Genomic DNA, 22,020 nt, shown 5'->3' with positions numbered 1-22,020 from the left:
GAAGTGTATATTCCAAATTTGATTTCGTATTGAATTCCGATGAATAATGTCGCTAAAATCATGAAAATACCGAATATAGGGAGGTACCGGTATAGGGGTCTATACAAAGACGTGTACCTTTATTAACAATTCTATGTTACAGGCTGTAGTACCTGTTAGGAACTTCAATTACGAATTTCAATCAATACCGGTGAATAGTGTTGCTAAAATCATAAAATTACCGAATATAGGGAGATACCGATACATGGGGGTTATACGAAGACGTGGACCCGCATAGACAATTTCATGTCACTGGCTGTAATGCCCATTAATTAGTGCAAATTCGAAACTTGAAACAATTCCGGTGAATAATGTCTCTAAAATCACCAAAATACCGAATATAACTGTACCTCCCTATATGGACATTTATAGTCCATTTTCAATACCAAAATTCCAAAATGAAGAACAAACACACATTTGAGTAAAATTTTATCAAGAATATATATACTTTGTGGGGTCTAAAATGTATATTTCGAGGTATTACACACGGAATGACAAACTTAATATACCCTCCATACTATGGTGGAGGGTATAAAACGATAGAAAATAAATATGTTATTAGGTAATTATAATAAAAAGATTTTATTTGGAAATACAATAAAGCATACGACATACATATTTAGACAATTATTTTAGTAAATAAATATTTCACTTTCAATTTTAATGTGTCAAAAGTATTGGAGACAATACTTTATTTAGGTACTTTCAGGAGTGTTCTTACAATGCAAAGGCTCGCCTCATCATCAAATCAAAGTACATGTTGTTGTCGGTGGATGCACTGATTGTGGCATAGTAGTTGATAAACTCCTCCTTCGTTATCTATTTAAGGATAGAGTGGTTAAGATTGTTTTATTTCCTGTACATTACATAGATAAATTGTACTTTGAACAGTGGAATTATTTTCGAGTCCACAGATGCAATTAAGAGACACTACGGAATAGTGAACATTCAATTAAAATAACATATCCTCCCGAGCTTATATTTGCAGAAATTATTTTTATTTTTTATTTTAATATTTTGCTGCTATTCTCTTTGTATAGCTTAAATTCCTTAAAGGAAAAATCGTTATCAAATTCTCTACATTGTACCTTCCACTGTCCACAGCATATTTAATTTAACTAAAAACAATGCTACTCACCACGCCATCATTATTGCCACGTCCCCCTTCGAAGTTGTTCAAGAACTCGGTAAGTAATTCATCTTCAGACATTTCGCCCGTTTGGTATTTGGGATGCTCTTTCACAGAGTAAACATTTTTCAAGTCATTCACTGTAATGACACCATCTTTATCTACATCCATTTTTTCAAAGGCTTGATCAATGATGTCTAGACGACTCTGCGGCATGGGTGGCTATTTAAAAAGGCAAATATTTAGTAAAAACTTCAAGGAAATAAATAAGAAATATGATCAAACAAATCATTTGCTGAGTAGGAGGTAATGTATGTATGTGTGTATGTCAGACGAGAGGGAACAGCTGCATGACGAAAGTCATCACTGCAATTATATACTCACCCGTAACTTCAATAGGAACTCTGTCATATTAATGGAGCCACTGCCATCTTCGTCGAACCTGTAATATCATAGTTACCAAATTAACATTATTCATGGGAATGGGTGCCATTACTTGGTGTTGGCTGACTTACTGGTGGAACAGGTCCTGCAATTCTTCCGCACTCAAGTTGAGGCCAAAATCACGTATACCTTTGACGAATTCTTCCTCATTTAATGCCTTGCTGCCGTCATCGTCCATGTTACGAAAGGCTCTGCCATCGTTGAATAATTATTCAGGAACGAGGCACACGTAATGACATGAAAAAGTATTAAAATATTTATCTCAATTTTATGTTGGGCACAGGACAAATACCTGCCAAGGCCTGAGATGCCGGTTGCTCCACGACTAAAGCATAATAAACGCAATTTAGTTAATGTGTCCTTTTCAGTTCCATCGGTCAATTCCCGTTGCGATTTGTTAATGAGTTTCGCTTCATGTGAATAGAGATTTCTGGTTTTACTCTAAAAGAACAAAAAACGAAATGTTTTAATTAGTATCCCTAGTACCCGAAATCGTTAAGGCATTTCGACTGTGGAGTGGGGTAACAACTGACAAATAATACACATTTGATATCCCCTCTGAACAGGCAATTTAATTTTTTGTTTTAAAATTCCACAGGATTCTAATGGATATTTTTCATCACACTGTTGATGGAATTATTTGGACAAGGTTGTATAGGACTCAAGGTACAGAATTTGCGCGTATCAACAAACAAAAAATCTTGAAGACAGCTTCTGTTTTATTTACTAATTTGTAACTGTCGGCCAGGGCGGTCAGACCATGTAATATCCTACCTAAAACCTTCGCAGAACATACATTAAGGTGGAGCAATTACAGCTGTTTATCATAACACATTGAATACAATTTACAAGTTAAAAGCAGTAGGGGAAAGTCAAAAGTCGGGCGGGGCTGACAATATGATACCCTATACCATTATGGATATTTAGTAGAGCTCCCGTAACAAAATAATTTATTTGAAGTAGGTCATACCACCTATCAACATTTGGCTTTAGAGCAGTTAGAGTTTGGTTTCAGAGATAACTAATATATAGGAGGCATATCCAATTATGAATCGATTTTCACTAAAATTGACGGAGACATTTTAATCTTTTATATCAAATAACATTGATATAAATCACTTCGAGAAGGATTAGATTAAAAAATATATATCGGAGCCGAGTTGCACAAAATAGAAGCCTACATCTCGAAATTCACTCCATTTGGGCTAATATCAGCCATTATTTGCACAATAAACCTGAAATCGGATTCAGGATATATATGCGAGTCATATTCACATCTTAGTTGTTATCAATAAAATTTGGCAAAAGTATTTCCGAGCTCTATAAGTTATCTTGTACCTAATATCATTGTTGTCGACTTAAACTTAAACACTAAAATTGACGGAGACATTTTAATCTTTTATATCAAATAACATTGATATAAATCACTTCGAGAAGGATTAGATTAAAAAATATATATCGGAGCCGAGTTGCACAAAATAGAAGCCTACATCTCGAAATTCACTCCATTTGGGCTAATATCAGCCATTATTTGCACAATAAACCTGAAATCGGATTCAGGATATATATGCGAGTCATATTCACATCTTAGTTGTTCTCAATAAAATTTGGCAAAAGTATTTCCGAGCTCTATAAGTTATCTTGTACCTAATATCATTGTTGTCGACTTAAACTTAAACACCAAATCGGATGAAACATATATATGGGATTTATAGATATATCTGAACCGATTTTCTCCAAATTTGATATATTGCTTCTAGACTGAATTCGGTCGGATATACTAAAATTCAGGTCATTAGGACTGATATTGGCCATGAACTTTCTTCAAATAAACGTTTGTGTTACATGAGCTCTACTAAATATGCATAGTTGTGTAGGCTATCATATAGTCGGCCCCGACCGACTTTTGACGTCTCCTTACTTGTTTTTTATTTTGCAGTGTACACTAAAATTAAAGATCTATTCTCAAACTTTCTTCCTAAGTACCGAAATAGGTGTGTAGATCACAAATCTAAATATCACTTAAACCTTTAAAATTTGACAAAAAAGAACCCAAAATGCCAAATAGCATAAGATTTTGAAAAATATTGTCCAAATATTGAAAATTCCTTAAATCGAAGGGTATGGTTATATAGGGACTATATAAAAAATATAACCAATGTTGACAATTTTGGCACATTCATTTGTTGCTCAATCCACAACATGAATATCAAATTTCAGCAAATTTAATTGAATACGGTAAATAAAATGTTCAATGATTTAAATCGGACGTAAAGTTCTATTGGAGCTATATTGGAAAATAAATTTACCTTAAATCAAATATTTATAAATTGGAGGGTACAGTTATAAAGGACCAATGCCTAAACGTGGACCAATCGTCACAATTTTTTTATTATCTTATTATATCCTCCGCATTGAAAAGAGGGTATATTAAATTTGTCATTCCCTTCATGATCGGTACAGATTTATGTCTGTCTGTTAAAATAACGATACAGTCCTCGTTATTTTTAAACTTTCCATCTTGAAAAGGAGTGTATGTTAACTCTGTCATTCCGCTTTTAACATGTTATATTTGTCGTATATTCTTTATTCTATATCTATAAAAGAGGAAAATGTTTGTATGTTTGTTTGTTTGTAATTTATGGACTCGAAAACCGCTGAATAGATTTTCCTGAAAATTTCCATATATACTGCAACATCGCCTGAAAGTAACATAGGCTATAAACATTTTTGAATTTCCACTTGGAACTGGAGATATAGCATCAGAATCGGAGGTACCTCCCAAAAATTTAGATTTTATATGCACATATCTATTGATTGGTTAAAGACATAGTCTCCAAATTTGGAATACGTAACGGAATTTGGACAAAAATAAGTTTGCCAAATTATATTGTAATCGGTTCAGATTTTCGACCGATTTCGTTCATTTGATGCCTCAAACTCAATATGAATGTTCGATTCCAATGAAATTTGGAATATGTGACGGGATTTAATCCGAAAATAAATTTGTCAAATTATATTGAAATCGGTTCAGATTTGGATATAGCTCCCATATATATTTTCGGCCGATTTCAAGCATTTGATGCACCAAACACGCTATGTATCCCCAATTTCAATGAAATTTGAAACGGGTGATAGATTTTATCTAAAAAATTGATTTTCCAAATTATATTGAAATCGGTTCAGATTTGAATATAGCTCTTATATACATTTTCGGCCGATTTCATGTAATTGGTGGACCAAACACGATATGTATTTCCAATTGTAATGAAATTTAAAATAAGTAACGGAATTGGGAGCCAAAATGAATTTGACAAATTAAATTGAAATCGGTTCAGATTTGGATATAGCTCCCATATATATTTTCGGCCGATTTCATGTATTTGGTGGACCAAACACGATATGTATTTCCAATTGTAATGAAATTTAAAATAAGTAACGGAATTGGGAGCCAAAATGAATTTGACAAATTAAATTGAAATCGGTTCAGATTTGGATATAGCTCCCATATATATTTTCGACCGATTTCATGTATTTTATGCACCATACACGACATGTATGTTCGATTCCAAAGAAATTTGGAATATGAAACGGGATTTTGATTAGAAAATAAATTAGTCAAATAATATTAAAATCGGTTCAGATTTGGATATAGCTCCCATATATATTTTCCGCCGATTTCACATATTTGATGCACAAAACACGATACGTATTTCCGATTCCAATGAAATTCGGCATGAGTGGCTAAATTTGGTACAAAAATAAATTTGACAAATTATATTCAAATACGCTCAGATTTGATTATAGCTCCCATATATATACTCAGCCGATTTCACATATTTGATGCACCCAAAGCGAGAGAGACAAAATCTGGCACCAGAAAAAATTGCCAAAATATATTGAAATCAGTTGAGGTTTGGATATAGCTAACATATATATTTCGGCCGATTTCATATATGTTATGCACCAACTATGATATATATGACCGATACCAATGAAATTCAGAATGTGTGGCGGAATTTGGTTACAATAATAAATGTGACAAATTAATTGGAAATTAGTTAAGATTTGGATATAGCTCCAATATATATATTATTGGCCGATTTCACATATTTGACGCACCAATTTCAATGAAATATGAATAGTGTGGCGGAGTTTGGTGTAAAAGTATTTTTTTTTTAAATTATATTTAAATCGGATCAGATAGGGATATGATTTTAATAAGAACCATTGACCCACAACGCCTTAGGCTAGCACTAAAAAACAACACAACAATTGATTTGAAATACGCTTATTACGGCGAAGTATGTTGCTATCTCGAATTCACTCATTGCAATAGAAATGCCACTCAACTCCAAAAGACTCCAGTTTACTGCACGCTTGGTATTTGCTATAAAATAAATAAATCCGAAGGACAAACCCTTCGTTTATGTATGTCATGTTACTGCTTTTCTAATGGTTTTGGTTTTTTACGCATTAAAGTAGTGCAATAATTTTTTATTTAATATTTAAATTTGTTTTTTTTTAACCAAACATTCGATAATAAAATATATATATATGTATATATATATATATATATACATATATATATATATACATATATATATATATATATATATATATATATATATATATATATATATATATATATATATATATATGTATATATATATATATATATATATATATATATATATATATTTTATATATATATATATATATATATATATATATATATATATATATATATATATATAATATGTATATATATATATATATATATATATATATATATATATATATATATATATATATATATATATATATATATATATATATATATATATATATATATATATTGATGATCAGCATAAAATTCTAAGTCTTAGCGACGTTATTTCATGTAGAGCGTATAGCCCCCACGTTCTCTTATAGCCCCCAAATAACGGTACTCCCCGATATTCTCTATTTTGATGATTTTAGCTACATTTTCTAATAGCATATTCTCTATTTTGATGATTTAAGCCACATTTTCTAAAATCCACACGAGGAGTTTCTCGTAGGCACTTTACCCTCTGAAAGAGAATTGTCTATATAGGTCTACGATATCGTATATCCCCCATATAACGGTACACCCCGATATTCGGTATTGCGATGATTTTAGCCGCATTTTCCAATGGAATTGTCTGAAAATCCGCACAACGTGTTCCTTGCGAGTACTTTAATTATTGAAAGAGAATTATCTGTATAGGCCCTCGATATCATATAGTCCACATATAACAGTACCCCCCGATATTCGATATTTTGATGATTTTAGCCACACTTTTAAATTGTCTGAAATTCTACATTGGTTCATTGGGTTCATTGTGAATACTTTACCCCCTGACAGGGAGTTCTCTATGTAGGTCCATCGTATCGTATATCCCCCATATAACGGTACCCCCCGATATTCGGTATTTAGATGATTTTAGCCACATTTTCTAATGGAATGGTCTGAAATTCCACACAAGAAGTTCCTTATGAGTACTTTATCCCTTGAAAGAGAATTGTGTATATAGGTCCACGATAGCGTATAGGCCCCATATAACGGTACCCTCCGATATTCGGCATTTTGATGATTTTAGCCACATTTTTCAAGAAAGAAAGAGAATTGTCTATATAGGTCGACGATATCGTATAGCCCCCATATAACGGTACCCCCCGATATTCGGTATTTTGATGATTTAACCACATTTTCAACGGAATTGTCTGATAATCCACACAAGTAGTTCCTTGTGGGTACTTTATCCCTTGAAAGAGAATTGTGTATATAGGTCCACGATAGCGTATTGGCCCCATATAACGGTACCCTCCGATATTCGGCATTTTGATGATTTTAGACACATTTTTCAAGAAAGAAAGAGACTTGTCTATATATGTCGACGATATCGTATAGCCCCATATAACGGCACCCCCCGATATTCGGTATATTGATGATTTCAGCCACATTTTCCAACGGAATTGTCTGAAAATCCACACAAGGAGTACCTTGTGGGTACTTTATACCTATATGGGTATTCAAAATATAAACACTTTGTGGGAAGGTACCAAAAAGTGTCTGATCTGTTATACTCCATCTTCCTACAAGATCCTATGTTAATTTTGTCTGTACCAAAAGGTGTAACGATATTGTCTATTTTCTTAACTGACCTATTTTGTTTGAAGTTTGAATAAAATGGGATATTGCTTTCTTGTTCTCTGGTGTAAATTATTTTCTGTGAAAATTTGGACTTTCTGTGGGTGAGGCACCAGAAGGAGTGAACCGATATTGACCATCTCCAAACTCGACCATGCTTGGTAACAATATTACGATGTATCAAGTTTGGACCAAATCGGACGGACAGCCCTAAATCTACTCCAAATGTCCCGAAACGGATTTTGTCCAAAGAGACCTAGGCTTAAGACTCGTTTGGCTTAATCATATCATATATAACCTTTCTAGCCATAGGGCTGTGGGCATAAATATTGAAATGAAGGAACATGAATAAATAGAAATAACTAATTGAGGATTATAACAAAATTCAGAAATAAAACTCCTCACCGTAAAATCCAAAACTCTGCCAGAAATTGTTTCGCACTTTGTCTCAAAACAAACCAAAGTTTGAAGCCTTATGTCCATAAAAATTAGATATCGGAGGGCCACACGTTCGGAGCATTATTCATATAATGTTTATTAATTTAAGGTATCATGTGGCCAGATCCTTCACAGTAAATTACTTAACTACTGCTACTTTTAGACAAACATTTTCATTGAATTTTTGTTGTAATCACGCTATCTTTCAAACTAATTAAAAATTTTGCACATGTGTGGTTTTTGTCAAATTCGTAAATGGGTCATGACATACCAATTGCACTGGTATGTCCAAATTAAAAAGGGACTTGTTCAAATATTAGATGTCGATCTTGTTTTGATAGTTCAGCACGGTCGTTACTTACAAGCTAATAAGGCAAACAAATGGGAAGTAAACATGTAGAAAAGGTGTTGTGTTGGGTACCTTTTCTACTTGTTTACTTCCCATTTTTTTGCCTTATTAGCTTGTAAATAACGACCTTGCGTATATCGTATTATATATCCATAATCACGGTAAAGAAGTCCAATATTTTCAAGTTGTGTAGAAATATTTGTAACTCTTTTAGCTTCCGCAATAATGTTAAAGAAATATCAAACATTTGTTTATATTTCCACGTTTTCCTACGAATATATCACTGTTTACTCGCCACCATCATTGCAAAGCAATTCAAACGCTTGCCACTGGTATGGACAAATGATGACACATTTTTTTCTCCTTTCGTTTTGGGGTCATTTTGGAAAAAAAGGTTTGCGTGATAAAAGTAATTAGTCTATGTTGGCATCTGGTAAATGGATAATCACATTCTTTGTTAGTTTGTGGACTCTTTTAATTACAATTTATGTTGGTTGATTGCCACATTGGTTGGGTTATCACGCCACAACACTTACACTTTCTTCGTCGGACATTTCAGTTTTTGTGCTATTTGCTCCGGCGACAACTTAAACTTGATTCCTGCTACCTTTCAACTTTCTTCACCGACTGACAACAACAGACTGTAAACAATTCTACTTTTAAATTGAATAGAACGCCATGGGGACTTCCATGAAGTGATATGCATGTGTGTGTGTATGTGTACTTATGGGAACAACAAAAACACCCCTCAGGCAGGACACTTCCATATGGTTAATTTACCATGACCTGGACGGAAGGAAAATGACTCTTCAATAACAAAATATACAGTTTAAACTGTAGGTGGCCTGCAGTGGGGTATCGACACAATAGCAATTTATATTGATGTGGAGCTATGCATTAGAGTCCATTTTTTGTTGGTTGTTTTGGTTGGCTTTGGTCATTTCAAAGTTCATTAAATCCCAACAAATAGAATAGAATATCTTTGTTTCAGATCAAAGCCACTGTTTAATAAATAATGCAAAAATGAGGATATTTGGGGAGAGTTGTTAGTCATTTGTTGCACTCCATTATTCTAATGTATTAAAGTCTTTGTCAGGGTTATGAAAGCATTGATAATTTTTTTCAAGAAATTAAATTTAACATTGACTGAATAATTGTAGCAACGAATTGAAGGTTACACCAACACTATGTATACAGACATTATACACACAGTTAGGGATCTATTTGATGTATTTGATTATTAAAGTTAGAATGGTTAGTAGGGAAATAGTATGTAAAGCGTGTCCGCTCATTTGCATGATGAAATGCAACGCTTAATCAACGTTTTTATACCCTCCTCCATGCTTGATATTTACAGCATCGCCAAATCAACGTAGAACTTTGCGCTGATCAAGATAATAAAGATTGATTTAAACATCTCACTCAATTTTCGTGTTTTGTTTCACTATTAAACATCTTTTTGGTCTGGTATCGTCATACAAAGAAACAACTCTTGCAAATCAATAAATTTTATTGGTCTGTTAACATTATTCAAAAACTGTGTTTAATTTCACTTTTTTAGCTTAATAAGCCGTATTTTTTAATTTTTGTGTAAAGATCAGCTAGAAGCATTGCATTGTCCTATAACTCTTAAAAAAATCACCCTTTATATTATGATTATTTCAAAGACTTCCAAACGAACTGGCAAATTTTATATACAAATTTCTTATTTCGTTTCTCGTTTGTTACTCCGTCTGCCTGTTGTAATCACGCTGTCTTTCGAACGAATTGAGATCGAAAACTAGAAGTTTGCGCACATGTGTATTTTGTCATTAAGCTGAACTACTTCGAAAAGTGCCCTATATAACTGTGTTCTCCACTCGATATCGTTTGCGTTCATTATGGAGGGTATTAAAAGATCAGTCGTTGTTATACCCTTAGCCATATGGCTAGATGATTTGATATGGTCGAATTGTGCCTAGTCAAAATAACGGTTTTAGGTCTCTTTGGACCAAATCCGTTTCAGGAGATTTGGAGTCGATCTAGCGATGTCCGTCCGTATGTCTGTCTGTCTGGCTGGTGCGCAAGCCAACTCTCGGAGGGAGTATCCAATTTGGTCCAAACTTGGTACATAAAAATATATTTTTTTTAATATCGAGTTCGGAGATGGGTAATATCAGTCCACTCTTTCTGATACCTCTCCCATAAAAGGTCGAAATTTTCAAAAAATATATTTTCTGCACAGAAAGACAAACGATAATCCGATTTTGTTCTAACTTTGCAAATCCTAATATCAGTGCTAGATCTGGTGCGAAAATCGACAATATCGGTTTACTCCATCAAGTACGTACCCCACAAAGGGTCAACATTTTGAAAAATTACAACTCTTATAAAATGTGATGCAAGAGTCCGTTTGTCTTCAAATTTCACAGATCCCAATATTTATATTGACCCAAGTTCTGGTGTTAAGATGGAATATATCGGTCCAATGCTTCTGGTACCTCCCCCACAAATGGTCGAAATTTTCAAAAAATATATATTTTGCACAGAAAGAGAAACGATAATCCGATTTTGCTCCAACTTTGCAAATCCTTGTATTTGCGTCAGTGCGAAGTTAGGTGTGATAATTGACAATATCGGTCCACTCCATTAAGTGCCTCCCCAACAAAGGGTCAAAATTTTGAATAATTACAACTCTTATAAAATGTGATGTAAGAGTTCGATTGTCTTCAAATTTAACACGTCCTTATATATTTATAAATCCAAGATCTGATGTTAAGATGAAATATATCGGTGAAATCCTACAAGTACCTCCCCCACAAAAGGTCGAAATTTTGAATATTCATTAAGCTCATACATCACGAAATTAACATCCGATTCCAGTTAAACTTGGCACATCTGAATATTTCCATCAACACAAAAGATGGTAGAGATCGGACCATTTATATTGCTACTTGCCCCACATAGGGATTTCGAAAAACAAAACGCTCAAAGAAAGCGAAATAAGAATCCATCGTTTTTCAAATTTCACACATCCAATCATTTTGCAATACTTTTATCTGTCATAACTTGTAAAACAAGTCAGCGATTCTTTACAACTTGATATATCTAAAAATATCTCTCTTTGCCAGAAACCTGAGATGAATATGGAAATTATGATTTCGCATAAAATTATCTTTATCAGATAACATGTTTATTGTGCACCAAATGACTAATACCTGCCCAAATGGACTGAACTTTAACAATTCTGACTGAATTTACCCTAGAAACAAGTATTTCGAACTGAATTCATGCTACAAACAAGTATTTCAAATTTGGAGAAAATTGGTTCAGATATAGCTGTAGCTCTTATATATTTGTTTCATCCGATTTTGAGTTTTAACATGCGTAATATGGACTCAACAACAATGATATTTGATACCGGATATCAGATACAGCTGTAATATAAGTGTATCAAATTTTGTCAAGATCGGCTCAGATGGGGATATAGCTCCCTTATATATTCTCTACCGATTTCGGGTATCCGATCGAATTAAGTATACAACAAGTTAAAAAGCATGAACTTCGGCCGGGCCGAACTTTGAATACACTCCACCATTTGGAATGAATTTGAAAATTTTCAAAAAATACCAAATATACCCATTATATTGGGGTCTATACGCCATGGACCTACATAGGCATTATTTGCCATTAGCCATTAGCATATTCAAATTCGAAACTTGAAATAAACGGTGAATAATGTAGCTAAAGTCATCAAAATATCGTATATAGGAAGGTACCGTTATATCGGAGCTGTGCGAAGACCTGGACCAGACAATTTTCTGCTATAGCATCCATTACTAACGTCAACTACGATATCTCAAACAATTTCGGTGGGTATTGTACCTAAACTTGTAAAAATACAGAATATAGGAGGTACTGATATATGTGGCCTATACAAAGACCTGGACCTGCATGGGCAATTTTCTGTACTGACTGTAGACTGTAGTTCCCATTACGAACTCTAAATAGGTAATTTGAAACAATTCCGGTGAATAATGACGCTAAAATCATCAAAGTACCGAATTTTGGGAGGTATGGTTATATGGGGGCAAAACGAAGACGTGGACGTGCACCGACAAATTTCTGCCTTATGCTGTAGTATTTATTACGAACTTCAAATACCAAATTTAAAACAATTCCGGTGAGTAAGGTCGCTAAAATCATAACAATACCGAATATCAGGAGGTACCGTTATATGGGGGCTATACGAAGACGTGGTCCTGCCCAGATAATTTTCTGTCGTAGGCTGTAGTATCCATTACGAACTTCAAATGCCAAATTTGAAACAATTCCGGTGAATAATGTAGCTAAGATCATCCAAATACCGAATATCGGGAGGTACCTTTATATGGGGGGCTATATGAAAACGTCGACCTACATGGCCCATTTACGAACTTAACCTGCCTACTGGAAAAATAAACACGTGTGCAAAATTTTAGCCTTCTATCTCAATTCGTTCGAAAGATAGCGTGATTACGACAGAGGGACAGACAGACAGTCAGATAGACAGACAAACAGACGGCTGATCAAAATATATATACTTTGTTGGGTCTGACATGAGTATTTCGAGGAGTTACAAACGGAATGACAAACTTAATATACCCCCCATAGTATGGTGGAGGGTATAAAAAAGTACATTAAATTCGGTGAAAATCTGTTCAGATATAGCTATAGCTCACATATATATGTTTCATGCGATTTAGTGTTTAAGTCCCTCAAATTCGTGGTATGCATTCGACAACAATGATTTTTGGTACCAGATATATTATTAAGCTCAGAAATTGGAGATCGGCACATTGCTCCCATATATATGCTAAATCCGATTTATGGTTTACTGTGTAAATAATGCCTAATATCAGCCCAATATATATATATTTTAATATAATCCTTCTCGAAGTGATATCATGCAATCTATGGCAATTTCATTTTGTATAATAGGTTAAAATGTCTCCGTCAAATTTAGTAAAAATCGATTCAGAATTAGATATGCCTCCCCTATATTAGTTCCCTTTAAAACCAAATAATAATTGCTCTAAAACCAAATGTTGATAGGTGATATGATCTACTTCAAATAAATATTTTTGTTACGGGAGCTTTACTAAATATTTAAACTTGTTTACTGAAGCTCGGTATATGTTTGGTAAGTAAGAGAGTAATTGGTATTAATATAATAAAAAGGTACTTTAAATCCTCATTATTTGTAATGACATTTTTAAAAATTAATACTACTAATTTTCTCTCACCACATTTGTGATGACCCTCTTAATCGACGTCATATACATGTTCACATTTTACAGCCTGGGGCTCTTTAGTTTCTCAAAATGATTTTGGTTCATAGAAGACACTCTTCTACGAATATAGTAAACAAACTATAACATTTTCCCTTGCCGGTATCCCAATTGGATGTTCGTGACTATTACGCTTTATTTACTGCATATAGCGTGTTTATGGAAATGCTACATGAAAATGTATATATTGAGCTCTTACCTCTGTTTTAAATTAGGCAATTGTAATTGCTTAAAACGACAGTTTATTTGGTGAGAGAGTTGAGAAATAGTGTGACAGTTCACCTCTCAGCAATCTCCCTAACCAACATATAATTGAGTCAATTACAGTGCTAATCCTCAACACACACAATTGGTAACTTTTTGTGGTGGGAATCTCTCATTCTTTCCTTATGCAATTCCACAAGAAATTCACCAATAACTGATCTTTAACTGCATAAAATTTTTACTTATGACAAACCTCCAAATTAATTGATAGAGAGCGAACATTCAATTAAAGTAAGATGAGCCATATTCAGATTTAATAAATATATTTTCAAGCAAATTATTCGATATTTTCTTCGCTGAGTTCCTAGTAGGTGATTGTTTGAGGACTTACAGACAGAATGACAATATTTGATGGAGGGAACACTAACAGAACACAACTAGCAATGAGCGCAGTAACGATTGTCGTAGTGCCAACTATTTTTGGTTTTATACCAAAGTGTAAGTCATGTTTGTAAAGTTTCCACACTCCATGTCCTTGTTGGAGGTGTGTGTGTGTGAGAGAGAGAGAGCCATAACCATCACAAAATAAATTACTCTTGGATGTTTACATGCTCACAAATACAGTTCTCATATGTTTCCTCGTACAAAATTTGTCCAGTTATGACAGCTTACTGCATTAAGACATCCCGTCATAAAGCAATAATTTTAATAACTTTTTATTGTTTCAGGTTCGTTTTAAAATCATTTGTAGTGTATGTGTATGTCATTATCTGTCATACACGCCACCTTACCTTATCGCGTTTTATTCTTACCAGAACACTTTCACATTTATATACTTGTCTACATGGATGTATACATGTATAAGTATTTGTATGTACACACATTTTCACTTTACTTATTACATACATTTGCTCACACACTTAAAAGCAACGTCCATTTATGGGAAACTATAAACGTCATCAACATGACTTCGAACTTATTTCGAAAGGATTGCCATTTTGAGGCGATAATATTGAAACTCTGAAGCCAGTGCGAGAACATTGCAATTAAATGCAACATGACTTTAATTACAACTTTTTATCGGAGATATTAAAATTTAAATAAAGTGAAGCAAACAGACACATTCACACGACCACAACAACCCACATATGGGCATAATAAACACATTTGCAGTTGGCTTGTAGTTCGAACTGCGGATTCTTTTGTAATATCGATATTCCTGGTTCTTATCAGACAATTAAAGTTATGAAATGTTGTTGAGCTCCTCCTTCGACGAAATGCGAACGTTTCTCGTAATTTGCCAAGAACTTATTAATGTTGAAAGATTTTTAATTATATTTTCTTAAATCTGTACCTCTTTTCTTTTTGTCAATTTACGGTAGCGCGACATTTCTTAACAATTTCAAACCTATGTCTTGACGACGTTCCCAACCAAAACTAACTGAGACGCAAAACAACAACAATAATAAATGTGAATGGAAAGAAGTGAAAATAAACTGTCTGTCATGTTTTTTTGGTATTTTATTCACATTTATGTACATACATATGTATGTATGTTAAATGTAACTTAATTTTTTTTATTGTAAAAAGAATTAATTCTTTCAAATGCTTGTAATAATATACTCAAAAACAAAAGTCTGTTGAAGACAATTGCCGTAGACGTCCAGACAATTCCAAATACAATAGTACTCATGGAAATAAGACACGACTGAATAGCTTGTATTATAAATACAAATGCAACAAGTTCTATGTTTATTTGACTTAATGGCAAAATATTAAAAAAAGCGAAAAAATCAATGAAAGATCTAGGTCTTTTCTTTTTAAAATCAAATTTGATTTGTTTCTAGGCTCAATTTGATCGCATATGTCAAATTCCATCCTATTTGGGCTAATATTACATATTTGGTGTACAATGAAGCACAAATCGTACGAAGATATATAGGGGCTAGGTGCGACCTATACTTTATTCACAAAAATACATGGACAGACGGACGGACGGATATTCATATGGGTCTATCTCGTTACATTCTCCTTGTTACAAACAAATGCACAAAGGCTGGGCCGAACTTTGAATACTCTCCACCATTTGGAAAGTATTAAGAAATTTTCAAAAAATAAAATCCATTAAAAATTTTGTTAAAATCTTAAAAATAGCGAATATTGTGGACCTATAAAGACAAATCTATATCTAGGGTAACGTACTAACAAATTCCGACAATTCCGTTGAAAATCATCAAAATATCGAATATTTTTTTTTTTTGGGGGGGGGGGAGGTTACAGTTATATGGGGCTATACGATATCGTGGACCTATATGGATAATAATTTTCTAGGAGGTAAAGTACACACAAGGAACTCCTTGTGTGGATTTTCAGACAATGCAATGGGAAAATGTGGCTATAATCATCAAAATATCGAATATAGGGGGGTACCGATATATTGGGGATATACGATATTATGCACCCATATATAGACAATTTTCTTTCAGGGGTAAAGTACTCACAATGAACTTCTTGTGCGGAATTTCAGACAATTCCATTGAGAAATGTGGCTAGAATCAGCAAAATACCGAATATTGGGCGTACCGTTATATGGGGGCTATACGATATTATGAACCTATATAAACAATTATCTTTCAGGGGGTAAAGTATTCACAAAAATCTCCTTGTGTAGAATTTCAGAAAATTCCGTTGAAAAGTGGGGCTAAAATCATCATCGTAGGCTGTAATATCCAATACGAGCTTGAATATAGTCATTTCTGGCAATACTTTTTGGTGTTTTTATACCTATATCTATGGTATAAATGGATGGTATAAAAATATTAATAATGTGAATCAAACAATTCGATATGGACTGCAGACGCTTAAAAGAAAAATATTCAAAAGCGAATCAAACGGCCATATTTAGCTCAATTTCAGTCTTTGATCTTACACATTATTATTAAACATGACTTAAAAAATCAGTCAGTTTTCCATCAAAAAATGGCAGAAATTATGGTTCAGAACCCTTTATAGAGATTTTATTCGAAGGCAATATTGGATATAGTAATTTCTGGCAATACCTTTTGGGGCTTTTATACCTTACCCCCACTGTTGTACATGTTATTATGTCCATCAAAAAATGGCAGAAATTATGGTTCAGAACCCTTTATAGAGATTTTATTCGAAGACAATATTGGATATAGTAATTTCTGGCAATACCTTTTGGGGCTTTTATACCTTACCCCCACTGTTGTACATGTTATTATGTTTGTAAAAGGCAAAAGGAAGTGAGGCAAAATCATAGTTACTTTAGATGATCAACATCGAATCACATTCTGAGCCGATTTATGAATGTCCGTCCATCCGTATGTCTATGTATTTTTGTAAGCAAAGGTTACATTTATAGTTCGATTGAGTTGAAATTTGGCACATATCGTTTGTTTAGTCCAAGGACGAACGCTATTGAAATTGGTGATAATCGGTCAGATATAGCTCTATATACCTTCGCCCGACTTCAAGTTTATTGTGCAATAAAAGCGTAATATATGCCCAAATTAAACGAATTTAAGCATATAAAACTATACTATAAGTAATATGTTAATTTTGGTGAAAATCAGATCCGATATACCTATAGCTCCCTTATATAGCGTCCGAATTAATATTGAAGTCCCCCAAAAACGTAATTTGCATTTTATATATCGATATACAATATCACATGCAGTCTATTTTGTAAAAATCGGTTCAGATCTAGCAATAGCTCATATATATATGTTTCATTCGATTTGATATTTAAGTCCCTCAGAGCCGTTATATAACTCCATAGTAATGATATTCGGTATAATATATCTGTTGAAGCTCAGAAACACTTCTGCCAAATTTTGAAGCAATCGTTGCCGATTTGGATACATCCCATATATATGCTCGCTCGGTTTGATGTTTGTTGTGCATTAAAAGTTTAATTTGAACACAAAATAGATGCATTTGTGTGCATACGACCCTATTGAACATAGAAGAAAATACATCAAATTTGGTTCGAATAATTCCCATATACATGCCACACCCGATTTTAATTAAGGTCCTCACAAAGTTATGATACCTCGTACGAGAAGTCACGTACATCATAAAAATGACTGCGCCAAATTTGGATGGAAATTGATTAAGATTAGGACATAGCTTCCATATATTTCTTCTACTACTCTACTAAATGTGCATAGTGTGACATGTGAACATGCAAGAAGCAAATTTAAAAGAGAATGATAAAAATTGAGGCCAGTAAACTCGCCTAGTCTAAATTAGGACTAATGTATATATGTATGTCATTCTAGTAACTTTTAGAGACAAAGGCATGGGGATCATACTTGGTGAGAATCTAAAAATCTTGTAAGTCTCTGTCAATTACTTTTTAATAAAAAATAAACAGATTCGGGAGCAATTTAAAGAACCAAAAATTGACCTTAACTGGAAATGTTGCCTGCTTGTTGTACATTCCTTTTGCACTTAGTATGCATCGAATATAATCGAAAACGATAAATATGATTATATATATGTTCCTATTTTAAATCTATTCCCCAAAACCTTATTTTGAACCATTAGGAAAGTATAATTTTTTGAGTGTGTTTCGAAATGCGTATTGGCGACCAAATTAATAATATATATAAAAAAAGCCCATGAACATAAACATAGACCTTGACATAGACCAATGGTCATTGGCCAGCGAATTGCTAGGGTGTTCGCCTCATTCCAAAACGTATAGTGGTTGCTTGGAATCAAAGGTAAATGACATGTTTGGTCACTTTAACAATGAAGAAGGGCACGGCGAGGGGTAAAACGACGCCATGTCTTAGCAACGGAGAGTTAAATAAATGTAGCACTCAATAAAATGCATGACTGCCTGCTTGCTCGACTGAGAAATAAATGTTAGGTAAAATATGTTCATTTATTTTTCGGCCAATATGTACCTCCTCAGACCTAGGGATGAATTATGGACTATGGAAGCAACAGTACAATACATTTGAAAGCATTTGTGATTGTGCCCCACTTAGGTGACTGGCTGAATAAGGCCCGAATGGTATATTTTTGAACAAACCGGTATTGATGAGGGTATTGGTTTGAATGTGCATATATTATTGTTGTTTACTTTCTCCAAAAGAGTTTGGAAGTTTATGTCATATTTTATGAGCCAAAGGTGGGGGGTTTGTTTGTCTAATAAGTAATGTGCAGTCAACGACATGGAAGATAAAAATAGTTAAGGAATTCAAGTTAAGAACACATATAAATATATTATAGCTTCACACAAGTAAGCGATTTGTTAAAGAATTACATAAAATAGGATTAAGTGATTTAAATGAAATACTGTACAATATTTAACGGAATGAAGTCATTTATTTCGACTATAAGAAAAAATTATTTTAGATCAAAAAAAAAATTATTTTGACCTCATTGGCAAGTAAACACGATATTTGTTTGTTTACAAACTGCTGGACAACGAATGTTTTCTCATCGGAGAAAACCAAATTCGGCAGTTCGCTCAAGTTTCGGCCAAGCGAGTCAACTCTTTACCTCTTTTGAGTCTATTTTCTTTATGAATTCCATCACGAATAACTTTTTTTCTGGAAAATTCTCACCAAAATGCTTTTGTACGTTTGTAAACAATATAATGAGCTGTCACTGGAAAAATTTTAACAGCTATTGGACGAGTAGATTTGAAATAACAGCAGTCTGAAATGCAGTTTTGTTTCAACTCACCCTATATATAGGAACAAATATGTCTACGAATTAGTATACTTCCATATAAGGGCTACCCCCAATATTTGATATTGCAAGTTGTTTTTGCGTGCTGTAATATGTGTTGCAAAACATCGGATTGCTTATTTACTTGTTTTTCACATTTTTAATGATTTATTTTTTTTTTTTTGTTTTTTTTTTTTTTTTCAAACACAATACCTGTTGATATTAATGAAAAAAGCCTCAGATGTGGATATAGCTTCCAGTGAATATAACATTCATATAAAATTTTCTGTATGCAAATTCAATAAGGTTACAAACGTTTACTATTTTATATTATAAACTTATTTAAAATGCTGTACTAGGATTTATTTGCTTCTCTTCTAATTTTACCTATATAATGTAAAACAACACGATTTTAATTAGCAATTACATTCAGTTATGTTATTATATTTCTGTTTTCAGGTGACAAGAATTTTAGACAAATTTTGTTTTATTTGCCTAAAACATATCATAGTCATACTCAGTCATAACACCCACGCGAAGCTAATTCTCTGAGTTGTTTTAAAAGTTTGTATTTTGATGTTTCGTTGTTTTAATTTTTTCTTAGCAGCAGACCCTAAGAAACACTTTACAATGAGAATCGAACATGCCAAAATCAATAATTGCCAATAATTTAACAAAATTTTGCTAATTTAGTTGTACCAAGAATATAACAAATGCCAAACTTATCATGAACTTCTGTAAGCTCCCTAAAATAAACATTTTCATTAGCAAAGTTTAAATGCCAGATCACTTTCATGGCAACAATAACGATTACTGTATATTTTTACAATTATTAGAAAAGTTCCACTAAAACGTTATTAATGTGGAAACCTCAACTGGAAACCAATAAACACAACGAATTATTAAGAAAACAAAATTCTACGTAGCACCGGAGAAAACTTTATCTGCCACCACATCGCACACAGTTAGTACATGACCCCCTATCCTCTGCACACCCAGGATACGGGTTATGTGTTCGATAACATAATGATCACGTAATTCATTAAGGCTTAAAAGCTAATCAACATTAGAACAAAGTAAGACAAGTAAAATGGGAAAGGGGGGAAGGAGAGGTGGAGAAAACGGGCAAAGAAAAACTAAATTCAATATTAAAAGACTTGGAAAAACAAGGGAAACTGTTTACATTACTCATACTTGCATGCCTGAATTTCTGACAACATGTATAAACGAAAGAACGCCGGGATTAACTGCCCCATATGAGACAGTACAAGTACACGCGAGGCGAGCGAGTGAGCTACCAACCTTAACCTAAAGCGTAAAAGTGCGCAGGATATTCTCCTTAGATTACAGTTCACGTACGCGTACAGTTTACAAATAGCATCAATATCCTTGTGCCCTTTAACGTCAACGGTGGGAGTTTTTCGTTAAAAGTTCTACATCGATTATAGATATACATGGACAATCTTATACACAACTCTACATATACACTTAAAAAATATATTTGTTTGCATTAAAATTCATCGAGTAGGTTGAGGAGAACTTCTCTTGAGAATGAAATCAATAACTTTTAGAAGATAAAATAAGTAATTTGCACCATGTGCTTATGCATTTTGGTATATGTGGTTATTATAAATGGATCTCAGTATCCCGCAAAAATCAGAATAACTTTTCTTGGAATTTTTGTGTCTGATATTTGTACATAAGGCCCGAGCTGTAAACTCGCTTTAAGTAACCGTAACTTTAAATCGGAGAATCGTTTTCAAAATAAATGTGCACGAATGTTTGGGATCAAAACCTAAATTGTGTGTAATATTGGGAGTACAGTTACATGAGGGCTATGTAAAATGCTGGGACTACATTATGGGATGGTTTTCAATTCGAACTTCAAATACCGCACTTCAAATTGTTCTATTGAAAATGTGGCTATAATTATCAAAATGCTGAGATTCGGGACATTCTGTTATATAAAGTATACACAAAAACGTGAACTTGTTCACCAAATACCAAACTTCAAACAATTCTATAGCAAAATGTGTCAAAAAGCATCAAAATACAGAAAGTCATGGGTTACCGTTATATGGGGATGTACGGAACCGTGGACCAGGACAAATAACTCTCTGCTACCAACCATGAGAAAACTCCGTTCAAAAAGATGTCCAAAATTATCCAAAAACCAAATGTAGGTGAACCACAGAAGGCTTGACCTATTAGAGACTTCAATTAC

At 33.5% G+C, this 22,020-nt stretch overlaps 1 protein-coding gene across 2 annotated transcripts; it reads right to left on the bottom strand.

Moving 5' to 3' along the window:
- Nucleotides 1-602: 602 nt before the first annotated feature.
- Nucleotides 603-15,535, bottom strand: LOC101899593 (calcyphosin-like protein). 2 transcript variants are annotated; one of them, XM_059126883.1, is made up of 6 exons: nt 15,442-15,535; nt 1,905-2,053; nt 1,684-1,803; nt 1,553-1,610; nt 1,178-1,390; nt 603-858 (listed from the first exon to the last, which is right to left on the bottom strand). In XM_059126883.1, the coding sequence occupies exons 1-6, from the start codon at nt 15,475-15,477 to the stop codon at nt 757-759; spliced, it is 678 nt and encodes a 225-aa protein (XP_058982866.1). In that variant the 5' UTR covers nt 15,478-15,535; the 3' UTR covers nt 603-756. The 2 variants fall into 2 exon arrangements, with proteins under 2 accessions (XP_058982866.1, XP_058982867.1); XM_059126884.1 differs by lacking the exon at nt 15,442-15,535 and adding an exon at nt 9,111-9,250.
- Nucleotides 15,536-22,020: the final 6,485 nt, after the last annotated feature.

The sequence above is a fragment of the Musca domestica genome, unplaced genomic scaffold (assembly GCF_030504385.1).
Source record: "Musca domestica strain aabys unplaced genomic scaffold, Musca_domestica.polishedcontigs.V.1.1 4, whole genome shotgun sequence".
Classification (NCBI taxonomy): domain Eukaryota; kingdom Metazoa; phylum Arthropoda; class Insecta; order Diptera; family Muscidae; genus Musca; species Musca domestica.
This window is presented reverse-complemented; position numbering and strand designations above follow the sequence as displayed.